At 41.1% G+C, this 13,037-nt stretch overlaps 1 protein-coding gene across 1 annotated transcript in view; it reads left to right on the top strand.

Moving 5' to 3' along the window:
* The window catches only part of FMN2 (formin 2), a 343,222-nt gene that overhangs the window by 225,907 nt on the left and 104,278 nt on the right, over nt 1–13,037 (top strand). The window contains exon 14 of the mRNA XM_046679366.1: nt 11,575–11,667. Coding sequence (XP_046535322.1) covers nt 11,575–11,667 — 93 coding nt within the window. The remainder of the gene's footprint in view (nt 1–11,574; nt 11,668–13,037) is intronic.

Genomic DNA, 13,037 nt, shown 5'->3' with positions numbered 1-13,037 from the left:
TAGCACATAGAATTCCTGCATGTTCTTTAGCTAGACCATCAGTTGCTTATTTTTTTGCGATATCGCACTTGCTCTGGCATTCCGTCCCTCCTGTCCCCATATGTAGACATGTATGTATGCATGCTTGTATCTACATATGTGGATGTGCATAGTTTTTTTCCTGAACCATGTAGCAGCAAGTCAGAGACATCATGCTCTTTAACCTTATACATTAGTGTGCGTGTTCTAAGAACTTGGACATCCTTTTACATATTCACAGTATAATTATCAAATGCAGAAAGTTTGACATAAATGCTGATATCTAATCCATAGACCATGTTCAGAAGTGTTCTTTAGACCCATTTTTCCCAATCCAAGATCACACATTGCCTTTCACTGCCGGCTCTCCTCAGGCTTCTGTAATCTAGAGCGGCTCCTTAGTCTCTGTCTTTCTCGATGGCACCATTTTTGAAGTGCACAGGCTGCTTGTGTCGTAGATGTCCCTCTGTTTGGGTTTGTCTGCAGAAGCGGTATGTGTCCCATCTGCATGGTGTCTGTGTGTCTCGTCACTGCTGTCGATGGTTCTCTGCTCCCCTTGCTCAGGTGTTATCTTCTGGTTGCTCTGCTACGCAGTTACGTGCTTCCTTTCATAGTTAGTAATTTGTGAGGTGGTTCTTTGAAAGTACTTAAATATCTTGTTTCTCGTCAAACTCTCACCAACTAGTTTTAGCATCTATTAGGACTTCTAACTCCATTATTCCTTCTCTATTTATCAGTTGAAACTTGCCATTCTTGTGTACTTATTTCTTTAAAACAAATTTTGTTATAGCTTTAATTCCATTTTAAGCTAATTTGATCTTTAATATAGTATGGAGGTATTACTTAGTATTAACTGAGGAGAATCCAGTACACCTTTCCTGTGGTCCCTCGGTGTCATCCTCAGAACTTCAGCAAATTTCTACCATTTGTTTTGCTTTTCTAATGCAAAAAGAGCTAGTAATGTTTATTTAACAATTTGTTTATTCTCAGAAATAAAAAATTGTCCCTATGAAATAAAGTATGATTTAGAAAAGGGGATTGGCTAGAAATAGTGATGTTCATTTTTTTTTCAGTAGAAAATAGTCTTCAGTAAGTGACACATTATGTCATCATTTATCACATTAATATATTCAAAAAGAAGTGTACGTTAAAGGAATACAATTAGAAGAATACATTAAAAATCTTTAAGAGATTGTTTGATTTATACATGGATTTATGTAAAGAGATTTACTGTTGAGTATCAAAATTCCATGACCTTTTCTTTGACTAGTTTGCTGATGGTTGCAATTCAGAAGAGGCACAGTGATCTGGAAATACACACAGATCATTCTTGATTATGTAGATACTTCCTTTTAATTTTTTTCCCATACTGTAAGTGATACATGATCCCTAATGGCAGAAGGGTGTGAATATCTTGTGTATTTAACCTCTAAAGGAAAATTTTGGCAAACTATATTTTTTAAATGGGAGCGTATAGCCAGCCCTCTGAAGTTAAGTAAAAGCAAATCTCCAAATCTCCAGGGAGCATTATGATTTGTAAAGTTGTTACCTTTTTCTGTTTGCATTGTGGACTTTGTTAAAAAGGATAAATATTCAGAAAATGGAAGAATATATTTTTAAAACATGTAACCTCACCCAAATAAAAACACTTTCTAACTATTTGGGGAAAATCACAACGGAAATATCATCGCCTCATTTGTTTTAGTCTTAAGAGACTTGAGTGGGTCTGTGTCTTATGTGGGATGTTGATTTGACATCCTTTTTAAAATTGTGTCCACATATATGCACTAGCATTGGGTAGATGGGACACTGCCAAAAGATGCATCATCGTCGATCGTTATGTCCCATAGTCTTCAGAGTTGCTCCACCAGTCTTTGCAATATCGCGTGCATGTATTCTTGCTCCTCACCAAAACCATCTCTGAATGTCTGAGTGAAGACCAGTTGGTTTGCAGTTCTGAATCAATCCATTTTTTCAGCCCATGGGGAGTAAAGTAGAAGGAGTTGATATTTTAAAGTCAAAATGAAGGTAGACAGAATCATTTTCAAATATATGTAAGGCTATCCTCACTGCCTCCTTTAAGCCTGTGGCAAACGTCAGTTTAAAGCTGGTCTTCTCTGTGGAGTTAGATGCTGACTCTTCAAAATCCTTTTGCAGAACAAACTTCCAGGACCCACTATTACATGATCAGAATTGATATTTAAAATTTTGCTACCCTAAGATTTGACTCCTTCTGTCTTGTCCCAGAGCACAAAAATAAGGTCAGTATGTGTGGTTGGAGGTAGGTAAAATTCAGTTCTTTATGGACTGTCTAAAGATGGGAGCTGAAACAATAGGAGGCTGACCTTTAAAGTAGGAGCCCCCGGTTGCTGGAAATGTTCATGTGCAGGCCTCCAGACTCAGAACTGTAACCAACTGCCTGGTATTTAATTTTCGTGACTTCATCTCTTACAACCATCATGACACTTCGGAATCATAGTGTGTTCAAGGCTGAAGCTGAATGAAGCAGCACCAGGGTCTCCTCCTGAGGCTTGCAGAGTGTGAACTGTAGAGTTTTGTTATATGAAATTACACTGTTTACATAGATACCAGCTATGTCTAATAAGTAATTTAGAATTATTGTAATTTCATTTTGGACCACCCTTACTAATAGAGTAAATCCATTTAAATGATCTAAATGACCACTATGCTATTGTTTATGATAATAAGTAAATGTTAGCTTTTTGCATGTCCCAAGACCAAATGTGGAAAGAAAGTCTATTGCCATCAGTTATTCACTTGCTGTTTGTGCATATTTATACTTTCACCTACCGGTAACCAACTTGGAGAACTTGCTCATGTCACGTGCTGACTCAGATCTTAACTGACTGTGGAGTATGGCTCCTCCTCTTTCTGAACACGCAGATAAACTGAGGAGCAACAAATGTGTCACAGGGACCTGGAGGGATCCTCTGGTACAGCCAGTGTCATTGACAGTATCAACATGTGGTGTGTCATCATTGATTATTATGTCTGTGTTAATCAAGTGTGAGATAGGTCAGAAGGAATTAGTTACTACTAGTAAAGAATATGTTAGAAAAAAATTCTAACTCATCCTAGGTTGTCCCCCTGGAAATGTCGTTCTCACAGTCTGAAGCCTTGCCTGCCATGCTGTTTGAGATTTAGAGATGAGGTCTCCATGTCCTTGTTATGTATTCAAAGTTGTAGCTCTGGTCTTGTATAGTGGTGGTCGTTGTGTAGTAGCACTCATTGTAGCAAACGCTGTGTTCCTCCTGCTATGTATCAGGCTCTGTGCTGTGTATTTTACGTACATAAGATCATTTGATCTTCACATCCCTATGAAGTGGACACTGTTATTATCCCCATATTACAGATGTGAAAACTGAGGCATAGAGAGTATACTTATGTGGCCAAATACACACGACTAGTGAGCGCAAGACCAGGATGCAAACCCAGGGTCCAGCGTCCATGCTCTTGGCCCTGAGGGATACTGCCTATCTGTTTGCTTCTACTGCTGACAAAGTACTGAGAACAACGACAGTAATAATGGTTCGAACTCACACAGCCCTTGTTGTGTGCCAGACTCTGTTCCAAGTGCTGCACACTCAGTAACTGACTTCTTCCTTGGAACCACTGCAGGGGGCCGGCTCCGTTGTTGTGTACTACAGATGATGAACCTGAGTCACAAAGAGGCTGGTACCTTTTTGAAGGTCACCGCTATGATGGTTTATCCGTTTGTAGCTCACAGACTAGGTTTGTCTGTGGAAGTGCATCACGTTTGAAACCAGTCACTTGTGTAGAGTGGGTGACAAAAAAAGTTGCTAATTCCTCTCATAGGACTGATTACAGCAGCAAAACCGTGTGTTCATATATTTCTCTTTCATTTATTTCAATTTAAAACAATGTTCACTCTCAAAATCCCTTCTGTTGATGAGTATACTTATCAAACCATTCAGTTTTGTTTAGCTTCGTTTTGAGATATAAACTGGTGAACTCAGAGTGAACATAATTTATTCCGCTGGCCATATAGCTAAGTCTGCCGTGTCCAAACTAAGGTGCTGTGGGGTTAGTTTGTGTGTGATCTCTCTCTTTTCTTTTGTTACGTTTAGATGATAAGGAACTGTTTCGACATTAATCTATGGACACTTAATTGTTAGGGTTTGGATTTTTCTGACATCCATCTTTAGAATAGAATGATCCACGTCAATAATATACTTCTCTTAATATGCAGCTGGATCTACTGATCCTCTGTTGGCAAGACTAGGCTATTTGGAGTATTTTCCAGAAGCTGTAAAGGATTTGTACTTGTTTATTCATCATTCTTCCTGTGGCCCACAGCACCCCTTTGCTAGGCAGCTGTTCTGAGATACTTGTACTAATTGGCCAAGATGGTAACAGATTTCTGGTCTACTCCTAGGTTCTTTGATTTATTACTTCCCATTCCCTCCTTGCTCCATTACAGTTCATCTTTGTCCCCAGCATTGCTGAAACTGTCGTCACTCTATGCCAAATTGAGCGGACATTTTATTTCAACCTTTATCTTATCTGATGTCTCTCTTGCTTTCGACTCACTCTTTATGACTCACTGGCCTGTTAGCTTCATTAGCCCCACTCACTTCTGATTCTCCTTATAATGTCTGACAGTTCCATTTGCCTTCTTTATTCATGGCCTTTTCTTTCTCTGCTTTTTCATGAAAGGTGGTATTCTTCAGGTATTCAACCTTGCCCCGGTCTTCTTCTCACTGTACAGCTTTTCTCAGGAGATCTTACATTATCACTCTGATTTGCAAACTCATACACCCAACCACTTGCTGGAAAATACTCTTGGATATTCCAATGGCATCTTAAAACCCAGTAAGTTCTTAAAAACCGAATTCATTTGGGCCAGCCCCAGTAGCCTAGTGGTTAAGTTTGGTGCACTCCGCTTTGGCAGCCTGGGTTTGGTTCCCTGACGTGTACCTGCACCACTCATCTATCAGTGGCCATGCTATGATGGTGGCTCACGTACAAAATACAGGAAGATTGGCAACAAATGTTAGCTCAGGGTGAATCTTCCTCAGCACAAAACAGCAAAACCAAATTCATCTTCTTCCCTCTGAAAGCTACTCTTCCTCCTGCCTTCTCCATCCCCCAGCCCCCAAGCTATAGATCCAGTTGGTATCCTTTGTTCCCCTCCCTGCCTCACTCAGCAGTGCACATTAGGATCACTGTTTGAACTTTTCTTATGCATCTTATCCTTGGAGATTACTTTTCAAAATGGCTTGGATGGGAGCCTCGGCAGGTAGATTCTGAAAAGGCTTCCTGGTTGATTCTAGAGTTTGCCTCTTCTTGAAGTACCACTTACATGATGAAGGACCACCTACTTGCATTCTAGTCAATTGCCAAGCTCTGCTAATTTTACCTTCTGAATATTTCTTGGATCTGTGCCTTCCTTAAAGTCTCCAGCTGTCCTCGCCACGCAGCTTGCATCTTGACTGTGGCATAGATAGCAGCTTCTGGAAGGACAGTTCTGCAGTCTTGTTCTGGGAGTTTTCCTGGAGACTGAGTGTAGAGCCCGATGTCTCTGCTCCTATAATTATTTTATGAGCATCTTGTTGGCTGCACGGATCTGCTTTAAGTAGCTAGAATGGTTTCTGTTTCCTGAAAATGAACTCAGAGTAACATACAAAGCAGGCTTACATGGGAAACAATTTGGTCTTGGAAGAAAGAATTTCTGATCTAATCAACTTTGTTTCTTGCCCTTTGTGTCTGTTGTGTGACTTCCTTCAAACTTGCTGAAGCGGGTTTGTGGATGCCAGTGACCTTGTGGAAGCTCACAGAAAAGCAGTGACTTTAAACTGATTAACATTGATTGAACTTGGAGATTTGTATAAGCTACAGCTGGAATATTTCAATTTCCTAAAAAAAAACCCCAGCCTCCTCATGGTCATGCTCCATTTCAGAGAGTGGCGTGCAGTGTTCTTGCTTTCATCTGACAGCGATAAGGTGGTGTCTGCTCTGTCCCCCCAAACGTGCCAGTCGGTGAATGGCATTAGTGTATTGAACCCATTTTCCAAGGGAATATCTGAGTGATTTTTGTTCTTCCTGCCCTCTGGCTGGGTTTTCCTTTGTATTTGGAAGCCTAACTCATACTTTCCAATATTAGTTCTTTAACACAATACAAAATCGTTTTGGATTAGAAAGGTCTTTAAATTAAACAAAAGCCGACGTGATTGGAATTACTCAGTTATGCCAACAGCCTTTAGCAAATGTTTCTTTAATATTTGGATTTGACTGTAATGGAAGTTTTCCAAGAACTCTATCTTTGTTATGTTTTTAATAAGGTTTCTAAATGACCCTTCGAGTTTGTAAGATTGTAGTGCTTGGTATTTTGTTAAAAATTTACATAGTCACATACCAGTTTTGAAGATGATAAGTAATAGCCAAGATGATATGTTATGCACCGTGATGCGCTACAGTTAAGAGTGGAGTCCAGTCTTACAAAGGTCTTTCTGTATTCCCTGTCACATTGAACATATTCATATGTGTTAATGAATATATTAGAATGTGTGTAAGAATTGTATGTGTATAAGTATATATGAACTCTAGAACTTGACATTTCATTTTTAGAGTTATCCACAGGCCCTTCTTTCTCAATATAGTGAATAACTAAAGCAACGGCCACTCACAAACATTTGTACAGATTGTGTATCACGATGGGGAGCTTGGGAATTTGGATTTGGGTTTTGGTGGGCTTTGCATAAGTGAGCCCCCCTGGAGGCCTAATGTCCAGGTTAAGGAGAGTCAGCATCATCGGCATAGTTGAAAGTCCTTTTTTCACATGAGGCGTTAGTGCTTCCTCTGTATTTGAGACACTAGGCACACAGAGGTGAGTAGGACAGCGCTTGACTTCAGGGAATGCAGAGTATAGTCAGAGACCGAGATACATAAACAAATAAATGCAGTGAGATGATATCATTAGTGGCTGTCATTGTTTGAGAGCATCTTAGCAGCTCGGTGCTCAGCACTCAAGTGCACTGCCTTCATCATCTCAATTTCTAGTTGAGGCAGCTGGGGCTCAGGTAATTGAAGGCACAGGTAATTGCTGAGTGCCCGTTGCCAGCCGGGGAATGTTCTAAGTCTGGAAGCAGCGTGGACAGAGTAAATGGAGAATGATGGGAGATGAGGGTCCTCCTCTATCCTCAAAGAGAGTGCAATTCTTTTGTGACTCACTGAAGACCTGAGCTACCTATGTTGGACTTAAAATCTTTTTACTTGCTTTTAATTACACAAGTAATTATGTGAGTATACCTGGAATATTTTAAAGGAAACTGCAGGTGTATCATTCCATAGGGGTACATGGTAAAGAGAGATTCCTGCTCAGTATATAGTTGAGAATTCTAATGATTAGACCAGCTCATTAAGGAAAAAGCTGCCTGGAAGAGAAATGAATGGACATCACTGGAAACACTGAGATACTTGGCCAGCAATTTCTGTGGCCTTCTGGAAGGAGGACTGGATATGAGATAAGGTTGCCAGTAAATGACCTTAGAATTTTTCTAGACCTAAAATTCTATATGGTGCCCACTGTGTACAGGAAAACGTACTATACGCGAAGGGGAAAAGATAGAAGAAATAGAAACAATAGTTTTTGCTTATTTTACATTAAGAGTACAATTCATATTCAAGGCCATTTAGAAAATTAAGTGAAAGTTAAAATATAATTTCCCCTCAGTTTTTAAATTTTTTATTATACCTTTTCTTCTTATCTGTTATATATTCTGTTGTTTAAAAGTTACTGAGTAAAAATGGAGACCCACAGAAATTTTGGCACATTTCAGAAGACTTTGTCCTGGTTAGTCTCTGATCTGACTCTGCTCTCCCAGCGAATGAAACCCCCTTTAAGGCCCCAGACCCATTAGATTGACCTCCGCAGGGTCCTCTTGTTAGTGTTCCTGCGCTCCCTAGACAGAGAACAGTGGCATAAAGAAAAAGACAGTTGTTACTATTTTACATTTTCTGATAGAAAATGGCAAATGGAATTGTGACTAAGAGTCAGACTGTTCATCTTCCTCACCTCAGGCTTTTGAGTCTTGAAAATCAGAGCAGGTGAAAGACTGGATTCTTTTTCTTTTTTCTCCGGGCGGCCTGAGCTATTAGACTCCAGGCTATTAATATTTCACTATTCTCATTGAGATTGAAAAATAACTCCTTAAAGACCGTATAGTTCAGAGGAAGGCAAGCTCCCTGAGGACAGAGCTTTTGTCACACAGTTCTCTCCATGGGCGTAGTCACCGTGCCTACAACGGTCCCCTGAGCAGGAGGTGGTCAGTGAGTATCTGGGTCGTGCGCGAATAGATGGATTGGCAGTTAGAACCTGCCCAGAGGGCTTTGAGAACATCTCTTCATGTGATTTTGCCAGAAATCACTCACTGAATGATTAGAAGGGCTGATAAATTTGTACCCCATCTCCTTTAAATGATGCAGCTTGTTCCTCTTAGATACAGAATCCTAATTTATATCCTTTTAGAAAACTCCTGAAATTATGACATTGTCAAGTTTGTCCCTATTCTACGTCTAGAGACATTAAAGAATGCAGAATTTCCGGCTACTTGGGGCTGTCCTAAGTGACACAGCCCATAGGAGGCTGACTACAAGCACCTTCTCATGAGACCTGTCCCTTTCACCACGTCGCGACAGGCAGCCCTCTGTCTCTGGATAGTGCCGGTGATGCGGTGCTGCCCGCCCCACAGGGCTGGCCCTTCCTTGTAGGAGCTGCCCGTTCGCGAGCCTGCCCCCTCACTCAGAACCCAAATCTCTTCCCACTTAGCTGCTTCCTTCCTTGGAATCAGCATAGAGCAAGTTTGTACCCTCTCGTCCCTGGGACCACACTTTCAAAGCAGCTGTGACAGTTCACCGTAGGCTTCTCCAAGCTCAATTATACCTGGTCTTATAAAAACAAGAGCAGCAAGAGCCACTATTTTTAGTGCCCCTGCTTATTTATCCTAAGTTCAATTTCAGGAATTTTCGACCCATTTTGGCTAATAGTCATGCTGATGTTAGAATGACATTTTCTTAAATCCACTGTCAGATGAGGAAACTAAGGTTTGAATCACTAGGCTCATTCAGTGGACGAGTGAACTGGAATTTAAATGCTGTCTGCTAGATTTCAAAATCCAGAGTAATTTCTACTTCAGGAGTTGTTTAAGCCGTCCAACAATTTGTTGCTTATGTCAGGCCCTAAGAATACAAATGGGCACCAGGTTTCCTCTCCAAGGAGCTCAGGCTGGTGGGCAGGATAGACACAGTCGCTAATAACCTGAACACAGTGTGGAAGCCGATGTTAAATCCCACCTTATGAACTGTGTAAATTTGGGCAGTCTCTTTGTATTTCATTTTTCTCTGACATAAAGCAAGCATATTACTAATCTATTTCAAAAGGTTTTTTGAGGAATGAATGGGAGAACACGTGTCAAGTGTTTAGAAACAGTCCTGGGCACATAAAGAGTACTCAGTAAGTAATAGCTTTAATTCTCTGTGCAGAAGATGCTGTAGGATCACAGAGGAGGGACACTCAGTCCGCCTGGAGGCAGCTGGCAGGGAGTGGAAGAGAGCAGGGACTGTAGGGAGGTGAAGGAATGCTTGTTAGGAGCAGTGACACCCAGCTGACGTCATGAAGTACTAGTGGGAATGGGTGAGTTAAATGGCGGGGAGAAGGCCAGAAGCATTCTGAGCAGAGCGGCCAAGGTGAGCAAGGGTATGGAGATGAGAACTTGCAGAGTCTGCAGAAAATATGAGGAGTGGAGGTGTATGGTTTGAAAGTTTGGCCAGGCCTGGATTGGGCACAGTCTGTGCTTCATATGGTAGGCTTTTGAATTGCTCCTCTCTTCAGGGTGTGGTTGTGAAGCTGGGGGATTGGTGAGGTCTCTTCAGGATGGCTTTTTCAGCTGTGAGAAGGAGCAGGGGGTCTGTGGGGACAGGAGGCACGAAGCCCAGGTAAGAGGTTGTCACAGTAGCCCAGGTAGAAAGATGCGGACATTTGCGTCAGAATAGAGCAAGAATGGAGAGGACAGGCAGACTTGAGAAGCATTTAGGAGGTAACATCAGCAGGATTCCGGGCTAAGGAGAGAGAGTCAAGAATAACGCTCCTGCTTTGGTTGGAGTTATTTGGGTTAGATGGTGGTACCACCGAGGAGAACAGAGTAAGGGAGGTGGCAGACCTAGAGAAGGCTGATGAGTTCGGTACTGTAGATACTGAGTGCCTGAGATCTGAGGAGGTTTCCTGTAGGAGCCTGAAGCTACAAGATACCTGCGCTTGGGACGTGGGCTGGACAGTCGCCAGCACACGAGAGATTGCTCAGGCGGAAGTGAGGAGTGTGGGAGAAATGAGCAGAGAACCCTAGAGGTGCGTAACTGGTCTTAACGATTACTGCACCCCATTGCCTTTTACCTTTGAGGGGAGGATGTGTGCTAACAACGCAGCCCTCCTGTATTCTCATGCTCAGACAAGCTAATGATCTGGAGGGGAAGGAAAAGGAAAATACAGCTTTAGAAGAGAAAGAGAACGTTTTCGAGTACAATTACAAAGCCTCCTTGAAGAACTGGCCACTTGCCTTAAGAGTTGTAGTGAGGGTATGTTTTCCTAAGATAGACATTTATCTGTCCTAAGTTTTGTCTTTCAAATATGTGCTTTTCAATTTTGAATTATTTCCTTTTGGGCTTAGGTTTCTCACTTTCACTGTAGTGACAGACGTTTCTTTAGAAACGTTCTTAGAAATACTTCTTGGTTAACCCGAGTGGGATCTGAAGACTGCTGAGGCATTGACGATGGCACAGGCAAGAGAAGAGTATAACCTGTGGAGTGAGGTCAGGAGTTCAGTTAGGGATCTGCTGCTTATCATCCATGGCACCTTGAGCCAATGAGTGCCCTCTTTGAGCCTTAATTTCCTTAGCTGTGAAATGGGGTAATAATATCTACTTTACTAACTTATTCTAAATATTAAGTTAAATATAGATAAAAAACATCTGCCATGTAGTAGATGCAACCAATAATTATGGAGTTCTAGTAACATTTCCACCAAAGTTGTTACTTGTTATGTTTCAGAAGTTTGCACTTTAATTGGGGATAAACTTGTATAGAAGTCAGTTGACAACAGTGATGATGATGACAGGAAGTACTTCCATGCGGCTTCACCGTGTGCCAGGCACTAGTCGAATACCGGGCATCTATTCACTGCCCTGACCCTCATCACAGCGCTGAGCGGGCGGCTCAGGGTCATGCCCCTTCTCCAGAGGGATGAGCTGAGAGGTCAAGTAACTTGTCCAAGTTGACACAGTTTGGAAGTAACCAAACTGAGATGATAGATTCTGAAGAATTTGTTTTTATAAGCCCCTAAAGCGAAGCCTGGGTCATAGGCTTCTCCTGTCAGTACTCAGATGTTTCCCAAATATGTGGAGAACATGTATCGATTGGTGTGGTTAACAGGATTTTCTAACATTAACTAATATGCTTTAAAAGTTGTCTTAATGCTCTGTTAACAGTGTGATGTTCTAAACAATGTCTTTGTCTGATTTCAGCCTGTGAGATTGAAGCGGGGAAAGTGTACCAGGCTTCCTCGAAAGAGCACATCCAGCCTTTTAAAGAAAACATGGAGCAATTCATCATTCAAGGTAAATTCTGAAGCGATATGTTGGCTTTCCCTCCCTTTTCAGCAGAAAGGTAGAAGGTATTTTGTAAAATACACATTGGCTTAAAGGGGATTATTTTGACATCACAGAAAAACAAATTGTATTCTTTTTTTTTTTTTTTTTTTTTTGCTGAGGAAGATTGGCCCTGAACTAACCTCTGTGCCTGTCTTCCTCTATTTTATATGTGGGATGCCACCACAGCATGGTTTGATGAGCAGTGTGTAGGTCCATGCTGGGGATCTGAACCCACAAACTCCAGGCTGCAAAAGCAAAGCTGCAAAGGCAGCCACTATGCCACTGGGTGGCCCCCAAAACAAGTTGTATTTAATCATGAGTTACACGGTTTTAAGAGACTAGCAATTTCCTTAATATCCTATTTTGTGGATAATGCTCATTATTATTATATTTTTTAATGACAGCAAATACAATAGATACTGGTTAAAATAGCACACATTTATAAAGACAATAAAAATGTTATGCTTTTTGCAGTAAAAAATGAGATATTCTTCTAAGTTTTATCTATGCTTATGACTTAGTTCAACCTGGTATTTGATTTGTCAAAACGTTGTGCCCAACACCAAATTATATTGATGTTTTCAGATCTTCAAAACATTATATGCTATTTTTCTATAGGACGTATAAATACCTCTGGGTATTTAAGATGGTTTTTTCCAGAGAGCTTAAAAACTTTATAAATATTAGCTTATCGACTCTTCCTATGTTCCTATGAGCTAAGCAGGGATGGAAAATTTCACAAGGTATTAAAGAAACAATTTTTTTTTTAAAGAGGAGAAGTCTAGCTGTTTGAAATCACTGAAAGTTACGATTATATCAGAACATTCGCTACTCAAAACATCTCACGTCTGGAACGTTGGTCTTTTCTGAAGAGCAGACTCGTGCTGTGCCGTGCTCTGGGGACGTTCTTGCTGCCGCAGGAATTCTCCTAGAGGCTCACGTGGCGTGACACTGAGGCAGGTGGCGCTCTGAGGCCTCACTCCACCCTCTGGGTATTAGGCTGTGGGTTTCAGAGGTTGTTCAGGCGTCGATAATGATGATTTACAATGAATGAGTCGTGCTGGGATTTGATTAAACATTAGGCACAGCTTCTTTTGTAGACGGGAAAATACTATTTAATCATTTAATATAATCATGAAATTGAAACAGAACTTTGAGAAGAATCATAAATCAAAGTGATTTTCATTTCCAAATTCTCAAGTCCTCGTGACTTAGAGTGGAAAATCTGCTCATTGATCCCTAAATGGTCCTTTGATGGAAATCGTAGTGCTAGAGTTACATGTTAGAGGACCCTGAAGCTCCCTCCGCTCCTAATGGTGGATAAAAATGAGTCTTGC

Source organism: Equus quagga, chromosome 12, assembly GCF_021613505.1.
Source record: "Equus quagga isolate Etosha38 chromosome 12, UCLA_HA_Equagga_1.0, whole genome shotgun sequence".
In the NCBI taxonomy this organism is placed as follows: domain Eukaryota; kingdom Metazoa; phylum Chordata; class Mammalia; order Perissodactyla; family Equidae; genus Equus; species Equus quagga.
The sequence above is the reverse complement of the archived record's forward strand: the minus strand, read 5'-3'. Positions and strand labels throughout refer to the sequence as shown.